Below are 18,410 nucleotides of genomic sequence, written 5' to 3'. Positions count from 1 at the left end.
GACTGTATGACTCGCTTCTTTGAATAGGTCACATCTCTTTTTAAATACCATTTTCTTTTCCTTCTGTGAATGGGTCGTCCAGTCCACAGTGCTCAGAGGCGGTGGACCCTCACCAGTAGATGGCAGAGCTGGGACCCAAATCCTCCTTCTCAAGCTCAGTTCTTGGCTGAAAATCTCAGGGCAACTCCACATCCTTAGGAGCTAGAGCTGACTTCTTTCTCACTGAGCCATCAAAGGCTTTCGAGTGGAAGCTCCCTGTGTACCAATACAGACATTTCTTTGTGTCAGCATCTGCCTATTTCTCCTGTTCACATTCATAAATATTTCAGTGTGAATCTCTAAAAAGTGAGAACTTCCTTTTGGAAATAGACCTCAAATACCTTCCTCCAGCCATAAATCAACAATAATCCCTGGATATCGTCATCCCATAATGCATTCAGGCTTTACGTTTCGGTGTTGTCCTGTCAGTGTGGTTTTTTCCCCCCAGTTTGTTTCTATCGTGACGCAAGACCGTCACCATGGCAATTGGTAATAAGTATCATAGGTGGCCCTTGAGCTTCCTTTCAAAATTATTTCTTTCCTTGTAAAGTTGGGCGGTCCCCAGACAGCACCTGATTCATTGTGAGTGACTTTACATGGATCCGCAGGGCAAAAAGCAACAGTTTCTCCTAGAAAGACATCGATTGAAAAAAAAAAAAAAAAAAAAAAACCAACGTTTTTTTTAGGTTCGCTCTGGAACCCCTCCTGCCAAAGAAAATGCACTCCCGGTCCCAGGACAAGCTGGACAAGGATGACCCTGACAAAGAGAAGAAGGACAAGAAGAAGGAGAAAAGGAACAGCAAGCATCAAGAGATATTCGATAAAGAATTTAAGCCCACCGACATTCCCCTGCAGCAATCTGAGGCTGTGATCCTTTCAGAAACGGTAATTTCACAGGGAGCTCTCCCTCACTGATTGGTAGCTGCCGCAGGGGGCCTGTCTTTGCTCCACATTTTGCCGAGGGGCCTGTCCATCAGATTTCACTGAATGGGCTGGGAATAGTCATTTGAGAATCCAGGGTCTCTCGCATCCCGCCCTTGTGTAACTGATGCTCCAGGACATCAGAGGCTCAGAGCAGACCCACGTCTCTCTGGAGGATGCTGGTCTTTCTCTCCATCCCCCCCTCCCCGGTGTTGGGCGGGGTAGTGGCGGTCGGTGGGGGCGGGGGGCGGGGGGCGGGGGGCGGGCAGCTGTCAGAGGGACCCACAGGGTTCTGGGCTCTGCAGCGAAGTGGGACTCATTCGTTAGACACCCAGACATCTCAGGAGATGAACAGGGTGCTTGTGTTGTCAGGAAACAGTAATTCCAGGCCAGCTAATGCCGTTCCCCCACCCCTTCCTGACCAGAAATTGCTAAGCCGGTGTTCTGCGGGAGTGTTATAATCTGCTCAGCTAGAGTCCCAGAGCCCCTTCCCACAGGTTCTGCCAACCATACTCATTTCCGTGTTATCCTCCTCGCCTCATCTGTTCCATGCTTAAATCCCTTGGCCATCTTTCACAAGGATTTGAGGGGACTTAACTGGTGCTGGTGAGTTGACATTAAAAACCCATCCCTGGGACTCATTCATTCCAGAGACCAGGGTGTGTGGCAACAGGGAAACCCAAGTGGCATGCTCTCCTCCCAGGCCTGGGCTGGGGCGGGGGCTGGGAGGGGTGCCAGCTGATGCTCCCAGCAGTGTGTTGCAGTGTTTGGAGTCTGGGGGCAAACTGAGGGCAGCTTCTGGGGTGAACTTTATTCAGAACATGCTGTTTGTGGACTGGAGACAAAGCAAAGAGGAGGCTCTCACAGGCCATCAGCTTCAAAGGTTAAGTTGGGCCTGGAGCTACCACCTCCTTGCAGTGGAAGGCCGTTTGCCTCTACAGTGCCCAAGAATGTGCCTGCCCTGGGCGGAAGCCCCCGACCCCTGACCAGCCCTGGCGGTTACTGAATGGTTGCTTATCAAAGGGCTCAGGTGGGACCCCTGTTTAATAAGACACACTTCACTGCTTGCTTATATCTTCAACACCGGAAGGCATGTTTCATCCAGACCCTTAGTCATGGAGACCAGCAGTCACGTGCTGCTTGGGTGTCTAGAGGAGAAGGGAGACCCCAGACCACACATGGTCTTCCTGCAGGCGAATGCTCTTGTGAGGCCTTTGGGCAGAGCTCTGACTGCATCTGGGCTGCAGTGTTTCATGGCAGAAGTTGGCAGCCCAGGGTGCGGGGCTCAGGAAGGGACTGGCCTCTGGCTAGCGCTCAGATGTGACCCCCTGCGGTGCGATCCAGAGGTTTCTCATGACGCCCCTTTCCCCCACCTCCCAGTGGGCTCTGTCCACTCTTCTGGAAAGCTGAGTGGCCAGCAACACTGCTGGGGCTGCCCAGCACCCCCTTCTTTCTCCCGAGTGTCCAGATGCCCTACCTGGACAGGCAAACTAACAGCAACATTTTCTGAACATTTGCTCAGTGCAGACCTTGTGGAAGCCTGTCGTACATTTTTCTTTAAGCTCTACTTTGAGATGGTAAAGCGGAAGGCCTCACAGAATTTGAGACAAGTGGCAGAGTTGATCAAAATTGAGTTCCATGACAAGAAGATAAAGGATGTGCCAGCTTCGGCCATCATCACAATATAACTTCTGTCCCTCCCCACTGTGGTCCTGCTTTCCTGCAGACAGGCTGAGTTCAGCCCAAAGCGCCACCCCCACCCCCCAAACCCCAGCGGGCCCGAGTACTCTCCGAAAACGCACCAGAACCCACCGAGGTCAGAGCACAGAACCTTGACCCCTGCTCTCAGCCTCTGAGGAGTCTCAGAATAGCCGCAGCTGCAATGCTAAGGGCCAGGCACCCTGGCTTCTTGCCGGAGGCAGACTGGCTGCTCTTGGTCCAGCCGAAGTCCCAGTCTCCTCTGGGTGACAGGTGCTGGCAAGGTCTATGGGTACAGCTGGGCACTTGGAGTTTCCTATTCAAGCCTCTGTGTGCCCGTGACCGGCCAGGTGCTGCAGGACAGAGCGGGTTGGCAGGGGGTGGGGGTCTCAGGGAGCGAAGATGACTGAGTGGCGGCAGCAGCCCCGGCCCCAGGGTGGTGCCCTGGGCCCCTGGGGTTGTTGCACTCTTGGCACCCACCTGCCCCCTCTCCACACTTCTGCAGAGGTTTTTCTCTACTTCTTCTTTGGGGCTGAGTTCAGCTTCCTACCTGAATTTGCATCATCAGCAATGTCATGACCTCTGGCTGAGCCTCTCAGGACCTGGAGCAGGGGAGGGGCCCTCCACGTGCCATTTGCATCTCACCAGTAAACCATCCCCTGCCCCTTGAACTGTCAGGATGTCCCCTGATGGGAAGGGAAGGGTGGGAAGAGCACCCTGAATCCATCTTCAGTCCCCACACACATGCACCCAAGGGGAGCCCCAAGCTCAGCCAGGCTGTCCCAGGCCTTCCACAGCAGGTGGGCTGTTTTCTACAAATGAGTGGTGACGCCTGGACTCTAGGATCTGCTTTGTTGGCATAGGACAGTTCCAGAAGCCAGCCTGTTGGCCAGTGGTCCCCTCAACCACCCCGCTTACAAAAGGACTTAAGCCTTCCTTGCTTCCTTCCAACCTCCAGGGAGGCCCTGTCTTTGCAGACCACCCAGTGGAACATGCTGCCGCCCACCCACTCTGCAGCTGGCCCTCACCAGCAGGCCCATCCACGCCCTGCCTCTACCCTGGGGAATCAAGCCCCAGTGCCAAGCCCAAAGCCCTGCCCATCCTGGGGCCAAAATCTTGATTCTTCTTTCTCAGCTGGGTTAATAACTGTCCTCGTTACTCCTACCTGAGAGTATTTTGGACTGCTCGTGTTCCCCCAGACCTGACAATCTGAGACCAAGTTGTAAGACGTAGGGAAATAAAAGTTCCTAATGTTGCAGACACGGGAAAAGGCTTAGCTGCTTAGAGTCAGGTGTGTCTGGAAGTCAGAGGTGGGGGAGACAAGTGCAGTGAGCAGTGGAAAGGACTCCCATCGGTCGTAGCATCGCGTGAGAGGAGGAAGAGAAGGCGAGTGAAGGAAGTCCTTCAGCAAGTTTCCAGACTTTCACACATCTGCCAAGAAAGACCAAGAAATTAGTCCCCTGGGGCGTTCTGGTCACTGCGCAGGTCATTGAGTCCCCTCCCCACCCAGTGGGGCACTCCCTCACACCAAGTGTCTGCATCACATTCCTGTTCAGGAGACGCGGATGTGACATCCCCCCCGCCTGTGTAAGGAGACTGGGTGAGGCCGGGGTTAGTTTGCCGGGACCGCAAGAACGGCATCCCACAGGCTGGGTGGCTTCAGCAGAGGCCGATGGTCTCACAATCTGGAGGCTGGACATCCAAGGCCAAGGTGCCAGCAGGGCTGGCTTCCTCTGAGGCTGCGGGGGGCTCTGCTCCAGCCCCTTGCCCAGCATTCCCTTCTCCCCGCATCTCTGCCTTCATCTTCACACGGTGCCGTCCCGTGCGCTTGTGTCTGGGTCTGAATCTCCCCACTTTATAAGGACACCAGTCACACTAGATCAGGGTCTGCTGTAACAGCATCACCCGACCTTGACCGTCGGCAAGACCGTGTCTCCAGATGTGGTCATCTGCACCGGCGCTGCAGGTCAGGACTTCCGCAGAGGAAGTGTTGAAGTGGCATTAAGTCAGCCCAGTGTCTGCTCAGCGCTCAGCGGCTCAGTCGTATCCGACTCTTCCTGACCTCATGGACTGTAGCCCACCAGGCTCCTCTGTCCATGGAATTCTCCGGCCAAGAATATTGGAGAGGGTTGCCATGCTTTTCACCCGGGGATCTTCCAGACCCAGTGACTGAACCCGCATCTCCAGCATCTCCTGCGTTGGCAGGTGGTTCTTCCCCACTGAGCCACCTAAGACGGACCCTAACTATGCTCTCTCTGTCCCTCCCATGTAGATCAGCCCCCTGCGGCCCCAGAGACCAAAAAGCCAGGTGATCAACGCCATGGGTGGCGAGCGGCGCTTCTCGGTGTCCCCGTCCTCCCCGTCCTCCCAGTCCACGCCGCCCCCAGTCATGCCGAGGGCCAAGCTCAGCTTCAGCCTGCAGTCCAGTAAGTGAGACATCATCCCGTGTGAATTCCTGACGTTGCGCTGTGACCTCCCCCCTCTGTTGAAGGCTCTCACTTTAGACCAGCTTCTTTTCAGTCCAGCAGCCGGAGAGAGTGTTGGTGAGCCCCTGACTTTGAGGAGTGTCTCCCGGGACTGTAATGGGTCAGGCCACAGCTGAGTCCCGGGTTCCTGAGTTCCAGCACAGTCCTGAGTTCCTGTGCTCCCAGGGTGGACGGTGCAGGACCCAGCCAGCGCTCCGGACCTCCTGGGTGCTGGGGGTGACTCGAGAGCACGTGGGGCACCCCCCATTTTGTGTCATGAGATGATGCAGCGCACAGGGTGGGGAAGGGGCCTGTTTGTGTGCAGGAGGAGTGGGAAGGAAGGGGCCCTTCCAGGCCATGCTGAGGGGCTAAGGGTAGAACTTACCTTCTAGTTCTGCCAGATTTCTAGGGCTGCTCAGCATAATTCCTACAGACTTGGTGGCCCCAAATATCAAAAAGTTATTCTCTCATAGTCTGGAGGCGAGGAGTCTGAAATCAAGGTCTCTCCAGTCCTGCTTCCATCTAGTGCGGGGGTCCCCAACCTCCAGGATCTAATGCCTGATGACCTGAGGTGGAACCGATGTAGTGATGATAGAAATAAAGTGCACAGTAAGTGTAATGCCCTTGAATCATCCCCAAACCATCCCCGGCCCCACCCCCAGGTCCATGGGAAACAACTGTCTTCCACAGAAAGGGTGGGGACTGGTGGTCTGGGGGCTCCCACAGCCCTTGGAGTTCCTCGGCTTGTATGCTCACTCCTCCAGTCCCCTCACCCCTCTCTTCCAGGCTCTGTGTTTCTCCTCTTCTTATGGGAGACTGCAGATGGGGTTCAGGGCTCCCCATAAATCCAGGATGATCTCATCTCCAGATCCTTCTACAAAGACCCTCTTTCCAAAGAAGGTCTAAGGTTCTGAGTGCGTGCTTAGTCGCTCAGTCGTGTCTGACTCTTTACGACCCCATGAATGGCAGCCCACCAGGCTCCTCTGTCTGTGGGATTTTCTGAGCAAGAACACTGGAGTGGGTTGCCCTTTCCTTCTCCAGGGGGTCTTCCCGACCCAGGGATCGAACCTGCAGTCCCCTGTGTCTCCTGCATCGCAGGTGGGTTCTTTACTGCCGACCCACCTGGAAAGCCCTCTGAGGTTCCGAGTGGATGTGAATTGTGGAGGGATGCAAGTGGTACCCTAGTTTTCACCCCTGAAGTCAGGCCAGCCAGAGAGGTGACGTCCTGGCAGGAAGGAGGTCACAGGGACTGAGGATGGCAGCAGACGAGAGAGCCAGGAGGACCCACTGTCCTCCCCGTGGCTGGAGACAGGGCGGGGAGCCTGGTCCTGGGCAGTGGTTTGTGCCGGCCGCCAACAATCGTCCTCAGCTCCTGGTTTCTTCTTGCTGCAAGGGGAGCAGCGGCCATTCCCCCCGAGACAGTTTGTCTGGTCGGGAGTCAGGGCTGCCCCGGGGATGAGCCTCAGGGAGCCAGGCCTTGCTGGGTGCTGGAAGGGAGACCGTCTCCAGGCGGATGTCCCAGCTTCACTTCGTACATCCTTATGCTGTAACCAGAGATCAGAAATATTTTATTGATTTTTTTTATAAATAGTTAATAAATAGTGCAGGACACTTTGGTGGTCCCTTAAAATTAAACATGGAGTCACCATAACCCCCAGCAAGCCCGCCCCTAGACATTCACCCCGGAGACCTGGACACACAGGCTCAAACAGATAACTTGAGTGCGATTTGTACCCCTAAAAATGATTAAAGTGGCAAATTTTAAATAAAGGCCAGAGTAAAAGCAACCAGCCAGCCAGTTAGGAGAGCGACCATTCCATCAGAGGCCACCTTCTCGCGCCTCGATTCAACGGCAAGGCCTCCTTATCAGCTGACACCCCTCGTCCTAGGGAGCACACTCTTAATGAACGACTTTCCATCAGATGCATCACTGGGTAGGACACCCAACAACAAAAATACCCACTTCTCTCTTTAACATAAAAGGCAGATGATTTCTTAGAGTCTCAACAAAGGCTGAGAAAATAGATTGTCCTAATGATCCCTCCTCCGTTTGAAAATGACTCCTTTTCAGTTTATTTAAAAAAAATCAGTACTGCTTCCCTTTGGCTTATTTAAAGCAGCAGTCACAGCGGCAGCTGCTGCTAATACCTGCCTTTCGTAGGATCGTGGCTTTTCCTGTTGTGAGAGTTTTGACAGGCAGGTAGGCTGGTAGTGAGCTGTGTTGTTGGACTCAGCTGAGTGCAGCTCCCTGTAGGAGGCTGAGGCAGCGACCTGGCGGATTCTGAACACTCCAGGCGGAGATGGTCCTTGTGACCCCTGAGCTGTATAGACGCCCCCAGGCGTGGCAGTTGAGGAGGGACCAGAGGGGTCCCAGGTGGACGTGGCTGTTTTTCCAGCGGTCTGATCCACCCTTTAAGCTCGGGGTTCAGCATCCCGTGATTCTCCTTGTGAAACATTCCCTTGCAGGGGACACAGCCCTGGCCTTCTCTGCCCCCTCCCGATCTCTTTGCTGCCCATTGATGGGCATTTCAGGGGGGTAAAGGGTTCCCACCACCCTGCCAGTCCTGAGAGGGCACGAAGCAGTCGTGCGGGGACACACATCGCTCCCAGTGGGGACGGGGGTGTGGTTCTCATCCTCCCCCTTTTCCAGGTTTGGAGCTGAACGGCATGGCCATGGCTGGGTTGGACGTGGCTGAAGTTCCGCCCCCTCTGCCTCTCAAAGGCACCAGCACGGACTACGGGACCTTGACCGAGAACCTGGACTTGACGGGCTCGCCAACGCCCCCGCCCCCTCCGCCTCATCAAAGGGTAAGTCAGGGCTCAGGGACGTGGGTCCATCCTCTCTTTCCCTCCACAAGACAGGAATTCTTCCTTCTTTCCTTCCTGATGTTGGCGTGTTTACTTTGGGCAAGCCAGGCTTGATTTCCAGGAAAGAGTGGCAGTGGTTAGAACGTGGATGTGTGTGGCCCGGGGTCCTCTGTCATCCCCACGGGAATGTATGCTCCCAGGGGGTCCTGTGTCATCCCCACAGGAACATACACTCCTAGGGGAACATGTAGAGGGGGCAAAATTCCAGCCAGTGGGCCCACAGGCCACTCTCGTGACCTTGGAGGCCATTGCCTTGAGGTGCAGTTCTTATGAAAGTTTGGTTTTGAAAAGTAGCTTTTTGTATGAAGACATTTTTCATTTGAAGCTGGCTGATGCCACACACGGGGGACACGTCGTGCTCCTGGACACTGCCCTTGCCCTGAAGAAGCCGTGGCCCCAGCTTGGTTCCAGGCAGCCTCGCTCTCCCACTGGCCATGTGTGGGTGGGGATGGGTGCTCACCACACGAAGAAACTGTGGCCGAGCGCGGGATTTAGCTCCAGCTGGAGCACACCCCAGCTCCTCGAGGCTGCCCGTTCCTAGCCCCGCCTCTAGCCCTGGGACCTGTCCCCACCCCACTTAGACTCGGGATGCTAGCTGTCACCAGCATGATCGGCCAGCTCGGGCCCTCCTAAGCATCAGTCCTGAGGCTAGTCCCCCCATGGCATCTGTCATTGATTTGGTCTGATGTGTGCTCACTGCTCGGGCCCCTGGGCCTGCCTACTGATGCAGATATCCTGGGAAGCCAGCACAGCTGTTAGTGGAAGGGCAAACACACACCAGCTTCGGCGCCATGTGTAAAGGCGCTGTGAATGCCGCGATGTTAATCACCCGAGTCTCCTTGCTCTTGGTCTCCTATCTGACTCAACTGCAGCATGAGTGCGCCTTCAGGACGCAGGCCTGTGGGCCAGGGGGTCATCACCCGGTTTACGGGGCTGCCTCCCCGGCAGGCCCTGCGAGCTGCTGCAGGACCATGATCATTCGCCCGCTCTGGGGGCTGGTCCACAGCCTCCTGTCACTCTCACCCTCAGGCTTGGAGTCAGCTGTCTAGCTGTTGCCACTTTAACTCGTCCTTTCTTTAAAGATGGCTCACACTCGCCTGCTCCGTCTACTTCCACAGGTAAACAAGCAACCGTCTCATCAAACCTGGGAATCGGCGTTTCTTCTGACCATCCTTTTTCTCTTTGTCATTTTTTTTTAATAGTCATTTATTTATTTGGCTGTGCCGGTTCTTAGTTACAACACACAGGATCTTCAGCTGTGGTGTGTGAACTCTTAGTTGCAGGATGTGGGATCTAGTTGCTAGACCGTGGATAGAACCCGGGCCCCTTGCATGGAGAGCAAGAAGTCTTAGCCACTGGGCACCAGGGAAGTCCCTCTTTTGACCATTCTTACCATGTCTGGGTTGGAAAGATCCCCTGGAGAAGGAGATGGCAACCCACTGCAGTGTTCTTGCCTGGGAAATCCCCTGGACAGAGGAGCCTGGTGACCTACAGTCCAGGGGGTCGTAAAGAGTCAGACAGGACTTAATAACTGAGCACTACAAAGCTATTCTTTTTCCTCTTGTTACGATGTCTAAAAATCGTTGTATCAGTTCTGTTTTCCACCTTGACTCTCTTCTCTCTGTTAAGCCCTGGGTCACTTTAGTATTTATTTGTCTGCGAATTAGGAGGAACTTGGGTGATGAGTTAGACGCTGCTTTGTCACCGTCCTGCCCTTGAAACTTCTTTTCTCACGTTGAGCTAGCTGAACGTGCGCCTGCCCTGAGAGGCTGCTGACAGCACGCTCTCACCCGCAGAGGACAGTGCTCTGCGAGCCCCCCTGCTTTGCTCTGCCTGTGGCTCGTGCCCGCTTATCCTGGCCTGTGTGTTTCTCCCTCTGCTCACTCATTCACGCGTTCATTTGCTCACTCGCTCATTCTTTTCCCTGGGTGGTCAGCACGTGGCCTCTCACGCATGTGACATGCCCGCCGAGAGCAGGGCACGAGCTGCCCTCAGTCATTCACGCCCTGGCAGGTCCATTCAGTGTCTCCTCTCACCGTTACAGTCGTAAATTCATTCTTATGACTGAAAGGCAAACTGGGCTATATCCAGCCAGCCACCTGTTTCTGTAAAAAAATATTTTCTTTTTAATTTTTTATTGGAGTATAGTTACTTTATGATGTTGTGTTCAGTTCAGTCGCTCAGTCATGTCTGACTCTTTACGACCCCATGAACCGCAACACTTCAGGCCTCCCTGTCCATCACCAACTCCCGGAGTTTACCCAAACCCATGTCCATTGAGTCAGTGATGCCATCCAACCATTTCCTCCTCTATCATCCCCTTCTCCGCCTGCCTTCAATCTTTCCCAGCATCAATGTCTTTTCAAATGAGTCAGCTTTTCGCATCAGGTGGCCAAAGTATTGGAGTTTCAGCTTCAGCATCAGTCCTTCCAATGAACACTCAGGACTGATCTCCTTTAGGATGGACTGGCTGGATCTCCTTGCAGTCCAAGGGACTCTCACGTTGTGTTAGTTTATATTATATAGCAAAGTGAATCAGCTATACAGGTACATATATCCTCTCTTTGTTGGATTTCCCTCCCATTCAGGTCATCACAGAGCCCCCTTTGCTGTTCATTAGGTTCTCGGTGTTGCTGTTCCGCCACTCAGCTGTGTCTGATTCTTTGCAGCCCCGTGGACTGCAGCGCTCCAGGCTTTCCTGCCCATCTCATTAGGGATCTATTTTATATGCAGGCACGTCTGTGTGTCGCCCCCGGTCCTCCAGTCCATCCCACCCCCTCTGCCCTTCCTGGGGTCCATACACTGTTTCTCTGCGTCTGTGTCTCTGGTTCTGCTTTGCAAATGTTCATCTGTAGCGTTGGAAGACAGCTGCAGCCACTTTTGATGAACTGTGCCTCCTCCATGAAGAGTTTAAACATCCCCTCAACCTTGCTCACGGAGAAGGCAATGGAGACCCACTCCAGTACTCTTGCCTGGAAAATCCCAGAGACGGAGGAGCCTGGTAGGCTTCAGTCCATGGGGTCACTAAGAGTCGGACACGACTGAGCAGCTTCACTTTCACTTTTCACTTTCATGCATTGGAGAAAAAATGGCAACCCACTCCAGTGTTCTTGCCTGGAGAATCCCAGGGATGGGGGAGCCTGGTGGGCTGCGGTCTATGGGGTCGCACAGAGTCGGACATGACTGAAGTGACTTAGCAGCAGCAGCAGCAATCTTGCTCATCCCCATTCTTTACCAATGCAGAAGAGACTGTGGGAGAGAGACTGTTTTGTCAACAGGTCAGGGGATGGTGGCCGCAGGGGCCAGTGTGGCCCGGCCGACCCTCTCTCTTGTGGCCTTTCCACTTCCAAGAGTATGGCAGGCCTCTGGCCCAGCCCCGGAGAGCACCTCCGAGGACTTGTTTGTCCCTGAGCATCTTCAAGGGACATGAGGAAGGGCCTGTGGGTCCTCTTCCCAGCGGGGCTCAGCTGTGACATGGCCAAGCTGCCTGGGTGGCCCTGGGTCCTGCATTGTCCCCCTTCCCTTGTTCTTGACCATTTCAACTGCCCAGGTCTGAAACCAGTCCATTTCCAGGCACCCCTCGATCAAGAGCACATGGATTTAGAACCACCCTAGGTGGCTCAGTGATAAAGAATCCGCCTGCAGTTCGGGGCCTGGGTTCTGTCCATGGTCTTAGCAACTAGATCCCACATCCTGCCAGTAAGAGTTCAGATGCCACAGCTGAAGATCTAGCAGGAGGTGCTAGAGACACGGGTTCGATCCCTGGGTGGGGAAGATCCCCTGGAGGAGGAAATGGCACCCCACTCCAGTGTTCTTGCCGGGGAAATCCCATGGACAGGGGAGCCTGGCGGGGTACAGTCCATGGGGTCACAAAGAGTCAGACACAACAGAACATGCAAGCATCGCGATTAAAACCACCACCCAAAGGGCAGTGACTACACTTCTCAGAGGCTGTTCAAATGTCTGACGTATGTGCTTTGTGAAAAGTGGTTCATCAGAGACCCTGGAAAGGCCTGTGGCCACCAGCAGCCCGGTCCTGAGAGTGGTGACCTGCCAGCCCCGTGTTCCGGGGAGAGGACGTTCCCACCCAGGGCTGCAGGTCAATCTTCCCTTGCCCACCCCCCGCCCCACCACCCCCCTACCAGGTCAGAACCTCCCGGAGACCACGTCTCTCCTGCCAGAGCATCAGCAGTGAGCCGTCCCCTCATTTTCTGTCTTCCAGCATCTGCCTCCTCCTCTGCCCAGCAAGACCCCGCCACCACCCCCTCCCAAGACGACGCGCAAGCAGAACTCGGTGGACTCGGGGATCGTGCAGTGAAGCCGCGGCACCCCCCGAAGGGCGAGCTGGCATCCTTCCCATCCCTCGCATCTCCTCCCACGTCTGGCGTTTACCTCATGGGGCCTGTGATGTCTGACCTTTAGTGCAATTGTTTTTCCCTAACAGAATTTCGTCTCCAGCCACAGGGTGAGTGGGCTTTAGCATCAGGGAGTAAGGAGGCGGGTACCGGCCCGGGACATGCGGCTGTGTTTATCAGCGTCCGAGTGTGTCCATCTTGAAAGAGCCTGAGTCTTGCCCCAAAGCCCTTACTGTTTGCGCCAGATGACACATTAGCAAAGAGCCCAGCCGACCTGAGCAGAGCAGGAAGGAGAGGTTAGAACTGTGTGCTGACAGTGGACAAGTCCTCAGCTCCCCGCCAGACCCCAGGTGCCTCTCCCAGGATGTCTCACGGAACGCTCCTGCCTGCACCTGGTGGTGTGACTTGCTGTGGGCTGAGGGCTCCTTCAGTCTCCATCAGGCAACTATGGTCAGCCCTTTCCGGGAAGTTCCTGGTTTCCCTCGGCATAATTTAAAATAGGATACTTCTCTGCTACTGAACACTTACTAATTTATGGAGTGGAGACACCATTAAAAATACTGGATCAGGTGGAAAAAATAAGTATGAGTGTAGGAAAATCCGTTTTCTCTCTTTTTAAAGAAAGGATATGTAGACCACAGGCGATGGTTTTAATTGGGGGAACTCTTCTTGTGCTCATTCTGTACAGAAGTTTGTGTATATGAGGGTCTTTAGAGCTTGTTTTAATTTTTGTGGTCCTTCTGTTTATTGTCCTAGGCACCCGCAAATGATTCTCAATATGTGTTCTTAACTTGTAACTGAGGGAAGTGTAAAAAAGAAACACAAATTAAATTTTCTGATTTTTTTTTTTTTCCCTCCAAAGCTCAAGCCCTAAAAATGTTCCTGGACAATGATTAAAAAAAAAAAAAAAAAACTAACTAACTTTGTATGACCTAATATTTTATTCCATCATCTATATTTTTTTATTGATTATAATCATGGTATTCTTCTAGTAGGCTCAAGAGTTAATCATTGACAACAAAAAATAAACTGTCGTTTAAAAAGTCTCAGTGTCCGACATATTATGTTATTATCCCCTGATGTAGAATATAAAAGCCACTGCTTATATTCTGCTGCTGACTTAAAAAAAGAAAATGCACCTCGTGAGAGTTAGAGTTGCAAGTTAAGTTTTATCTGGGGCAAAGTGAGAACTATAGCCCGGGAGACAGCACTTCAGAGACTGCTCCAAAGAGACGGCGGGGGGGATGTCAATGGAGTGCGTGCAATCAAGCACGTATTTTTTGCAGGAGGCTTCTGCTAGTCACGAGGAGCAGTGATCCCCATGAAGGATTTTAGTGCTTTTCTAGATGAGGAGATACAAGAATTGGGCTCATAAAATCGGCTCCCGAAAAACTATCTGAAGACCTGTTCTGCCAGTTTGTTCCAGAGCACAGAGTGCCTCATTTCTGCTCTCCACCCTGAACGCTTTTCAGAAGCGTTGAAGGTCAGCAGCTGCAGCAGCATCTACCTGACTTAATCCTTGCAGAGGGAGACGGCGAGTGCCAATCTGAGCACTGCCTCCTTAAAGAGCGTTGTGACCCATGTTTATACACGCGTGCATCTTCCTCAAACACTGCTCTTCATCTCTGTTAATTCTCTGGGACCCAGAGCCCAGAAAGCACTCACGTCCCAGCACCCTCTGTCTGTGTGTCCTTACAGACAGAGCTGAGCCTAGCTTAGGCTGCAACTCCCTCAACCCAGCCCCAGGGCCCCCTGGCTAAGCCTCCTTAACCTCTCCTTTAACCTTCTCAGTGTCTAACGTGAGAGGGGCTTCATTTCCTGGGATGTGCCATTTCACTTGAGAGGCATCAGACTTCCCAGGTTTCTCTGAAGCTTAGATGGTAAGAAACAAAGAAGGCACTGGCGTCCTGTATGCCATCCAGATGTGTCCTGGCTTAAACACAGGGTGTGACTCTGTCCCTTCCAGCCAGGCCTCCCAGGAGGCTGCGACAGAACCCAGGCGACTCAGAGGAGCCTCCTCTGGCTCAACGGCTGGTGCCCCCATTTATTTGAACTTGTCTTCAAAATCCAGTCCACCCTAGGACATTTTAGATACACGTGAACATGGATTAGTTTTCTGCTTGAATTTTTACTCTTTGACCAACATGAATATTCATCCTCCACTGAGTATGTTAGAAACTGGCTATTCACCACCACCCTAAAATGATTACAAGGACACACCCACCTGGGAGGGGCCAGCCCCTGGCCTCAGGGAGTTTTTGAATAGTTAGCATTTCACATAGCAGAAGCTATAGCTGAAGTTTATAGAACCAGTTCCTGGCCCTATGGAAATGGTTGTTTTTATTCTAGAACAGCATCTGGGTTCTATTCTTGCCCTGCACCACGAATCCCCCCACAGTCTCCCTGGACAGTCCCTGGACTGCACACCCCACCCAGGGCCCTCTCCCGTGTCCTCATCCCCCCAGTCGCCAGGAATTCCACCCCGGGCTCCAGAGGGCTGGGTGCATGGCAAATCTAACAGGAAAAGTGGATACATTTTACGCGTGTTACAGAAATTTCCGAATATAAATATGTAAGTGTATTTTTTTATAAAATGAACTTCTCAAGCTAGGCAGACACAGTTTTTTTTTATTTTTTATTTTTGCCTTTTAAATCAAGGTTGGGCTATAGAACTAGTCAAGGAAAAACTGACCTCTGTGTCAAGTGTCTTCTGGAGGCATTCCTTCTAGAAGGAGTTGCCAGGGCACAGCTTGCCTCTCTTGATGCAGTGATATATTCCTTTTACTTTGTCTGTTTTTAATCTCCCTGTCCCCGTCCCTGTCTCTGTCTGTTTGTCTCTCTCCTCTCCCCTTTGGCTGTCTTTCACCCTCCATTACTGTTTCATGTATAGGAGGCTACTTCGCATGACCAAGAATTTAAATAGTCAGAACTCTTTTCTCTGCTAAATTATTATGAGTCTGTTGCTGTGACCGTCCCATGTGACCCAGCAGGGGTTCAGGGTACCTTTTACCTCATTCCACCCCGTTGTGGTCTGGGCTCCCCACCGCCCCCCACAGTTGAGTTGCAGCCTCTCAACCAAGTGGCAGGATGCCCCAATCTCTCCTCTAAGATCGGCTCTGGCACTGGCCAGTCCTGGAGACAGCCTCATGTAGCAGTCCTGCTCTCTTGCCCTTCTCTTCTCTTGACCCCTTTGCAAGATTTGAAGAGTCTAAAATTCATCCTGCCACCCTCCAGCAGTCATGGAGCCTTCCCATCATGGGAAGTGATCTCATTCCTTCTGGCTCCATAGCAACATTTCTTCACCCCCCTGTCTCCTTTGGTTCTGAACACTTGGGGCCACCTGTTTGCTGCTGCTGCTGCTGCTAAGTCGCTTCAGTCGTGTCTGACTCTGTGTGACCCCATAGACGGCAGCCCACCAGCCTCTGCCGCCCCTGGGATTCTCCAGGCAAGAACTCCGGAGTGGGTTGCCATTTCCTGCAATGCGTGAAAGTGAAAAGTGAAAGTGAAGTCGCTCAGTCATGTCCAACTCTTCACGACCCCATGGACTGCTGCCTTCCAGGCTCCTCTGTCCTTGGGATTTTCCAGGCAAGAGTACTGCAGTGAGTTGCCATTGCCTTCTCCGGGGCCACCTGTTTAGCCGTTGCTAATACTTAACACTTGTTTTCAATATAGGGCTTCCCAGGTGGCTCAGTGGTAAAAAGAATCTGCCTGCCGAAGCAGGAGATGCTGGATCAATCCCTGGGTGGGGAAGATCCCCTGGAGGAGGAAATGGCAACCCACTCCAGTATTCTTGCCTGGAGAATTCTGTGGACAGAGGAGCCTGGTGGGCTATAATCCATAATGTCACAGAGTCAGACACGATGAACGCCTGAGCACAGCACATTTTTAGTACTGGGGAGGGCTGAGTTTCATCTGCTCTTCATCCCTTCTTGTAACTGGCTGTGCCATTTTATAAAGCATGTTGAGCATGTCTACAGCTCCATGGCAGGTACTTTGCACAATGCTCTGGGAGACACCCAGTCCCGTCCTCATGGATCTCAGAGTCTGGTTAGGGGATGGATGAGACCGCAGCCAAGTAGGACAAGTGGTGAGCACTGGGCGGGACAGGGCAGAGCAGAGGGGCCTTTCACACAGACGCTGGGGGACGCCCGGAGAATGAGGAGACGGACAGACTTGCAGGAGAGTCAGGAGTTCGGAGGAGCAGTAATCGGTACCTCCCGGACACGAGGGGGAGCCCCACTGTGAAGGGACAGCCGGAAGAGAGCAGGGAGGAGGCGGCTCAGGGAGGCTGGGGAGCTGGGTGGCGTCCAGTTGTGGGTCCCCTCCATGTCTCCCCAAGATAGACTTGCTTCTCTTCGTGGGTGACTCCGGGTGCATTTGATTCCTCTGTGAGGACTTTCTCAGTGATATCATGCTCCGAAACATCAAGCTGCTTTTCTTTCCTTCCCTTCTTTCCTAAACAATTCTGCCTTTAGGCCATGACTGGGACAAGAGCAAGATGGGCATCCATGCTGGGGAAGAGAGTGGGGGGTCCATAGGATGGGGAGCTGAGGGCAAGAGAGGGGCACATGGGACTCTCCCTCAAAGGAAGAAGGTATGGCTACGGGGTCTGCTAAACTTTACTCCATTAGATGAAGCCTCGTCATGGCTACACCTCAACGTGCCCCACAGCAGCAGCGGGCCTCGCGTGTTTCAAGGACACCCAACAAGCAGCTCAGTTTGTTGAAGGACATGTAGTGAGGACCAGGCAAGGATGAGCAGAGAGGCCTTTCACACAGACTTTGGGGTGTCCTCACCGTTAGGGGGTTAGAATAGGAAACAGGAGTCCAGAATGTCGGTGGCTAAAAGACAAGGAAGGGAAAAGCCCATGAAAATAGAACAAAGAAGGTCTGAAGACCAGAGTGAGGACCTCAGGTAGAACAAACAGTCTCCTGGCTGGCCCAGTTTACACAGGGCAGGCCCAGGGGAGGGAAAAACACATAAAAAGAGGGGCCAAAGGGCCGGGGGTCTCTGTCTCTCTCTCCTCTTCGCGTCTTTTGGGTCGTCATGCCCTCAAGTCTCAAGGAGGTATTTTCCTTTACTTTCCAAATAAAACTGAGCTATAACACTGGTCCATCCGAGAGCTGTAAAGCTGGTCTGTCGCTTCAAATTTTTGTTGTGATGAGACAGAACCGAGGAAATTACACTCCCCTGCCACTCACCATCAGAGTCTGTGATGCCTTTTGTAGGGGGCGTGAGTGGGGAGAAATGTGCGCCCCCAGCAGGGGCCAGCAAGCCAACCTGAGCCCTCCATCCCATGATGGCGGCTCTGGCAGGAGCAGATGACCTTTCCCATGTGGCCCTGACCTTAAGGGATGACACTCAGCACAGGTCAGGGCTGGAGGTGTCCTTCCTTCTCCCAGAATCACAACGGAGCATAGCCAGAGGGCACAGCACATGAGCCGTGGGCATCCCTGGAAACCATGTGTGGAAAGGACCAGGAATTCAAAAGTCACTCAGATGCCTGCTCACAGCGCCCCGACTCCTCAGCTGCTGATGCGAAAGCACAGCAATTTGGGAGGTTAAAAATAATCAGTTTGGGAATGGGAATATTTCTGAATTAGCATAAATTATACTATTTTAAAGTGCTTGTTAACAGTTAATTTAGCATCATGAACACTTGCATTGGAGAAGAGGGCACTTAATATCGAGTGAGGAGCTACCTGGGAAAGGCAGGGTTATTTTTAAGCTCCTATATATTTTTGATTTCTCTGCAGGGAACACAGACGATGTCCGTGGGTTTTTAATGCCTTGCTGAAGTTTTTTCCCCTGAAAAGTAAACTTTGGAAGGCAAAGCTATCATCAAAGAGAGGGAACATCAGACTCATCTCTCAGTGTTTCAGACATACTAGTGATGGGAGGGTTCTTCATATTAGTTCAGCCTTCGAGTAAAGAGACGCTGCTTCCTTTGGTCTGACAGACTCCGAAGGAGGCTCAATCACTGCCCTGGAGACAGAGTGGGTGGAGATGGGGCAGCTTCTCCTCCCTTGATCACCCCTTGGGGAAAGCAATGCCTCCCTGAGGG

General features: G+C 53.0%; 1 protein-coding gene across 2 annotated transcripts in view; it reads left to right on the top strand.

The window, feature by feature from the left end:
- Positions 1-13,392, top strand: part of DOCK1 (dedicator of cytokinesis 1) — a 568,807-nt gene extending 555,415 nt beyond the window's left edge. For both annotated transcript variants that reach the window (XM_018041175.1, XM_018041176.1), the window contains exons 49-52: positions 726-924; positions 4,931-5,084; positions 7,774-7,931; positions 12,214-13,392. In XM_018041175.1, coding sequence (XP_017896664.1) covers positions 726-924; positions 4,931-5,084; positions 7,774-7,931; positions 12,214-12,309 — 607 coding nt within the window. In that variant the 3' untranslated portion in view covers positions 12,310-13,392. The remainder of the gene's footprint in view (positions 1-725; positions 925-4,930; positions 5,085-7,773; positions 7,932-12,213) is intronic.

This window comes from Capra hircus, chromosome 26 (genome assembly GCF_001704415.2).
Source record: "Capra hircus breed San Clemente chromosome 26, ASM170441v1, whole genome shotgun sequence".
NCBI classification, from domain to species: Eukaryota; Metazoa; Chordata; class Mammalia; order Artiodactyla; family Bovidae; genus Capra; species Capra hircus.
Note: the sequence above shows the minus strand (reverse complement) of the source record. Positions and strands in the feature narration are given on the sequence as shown.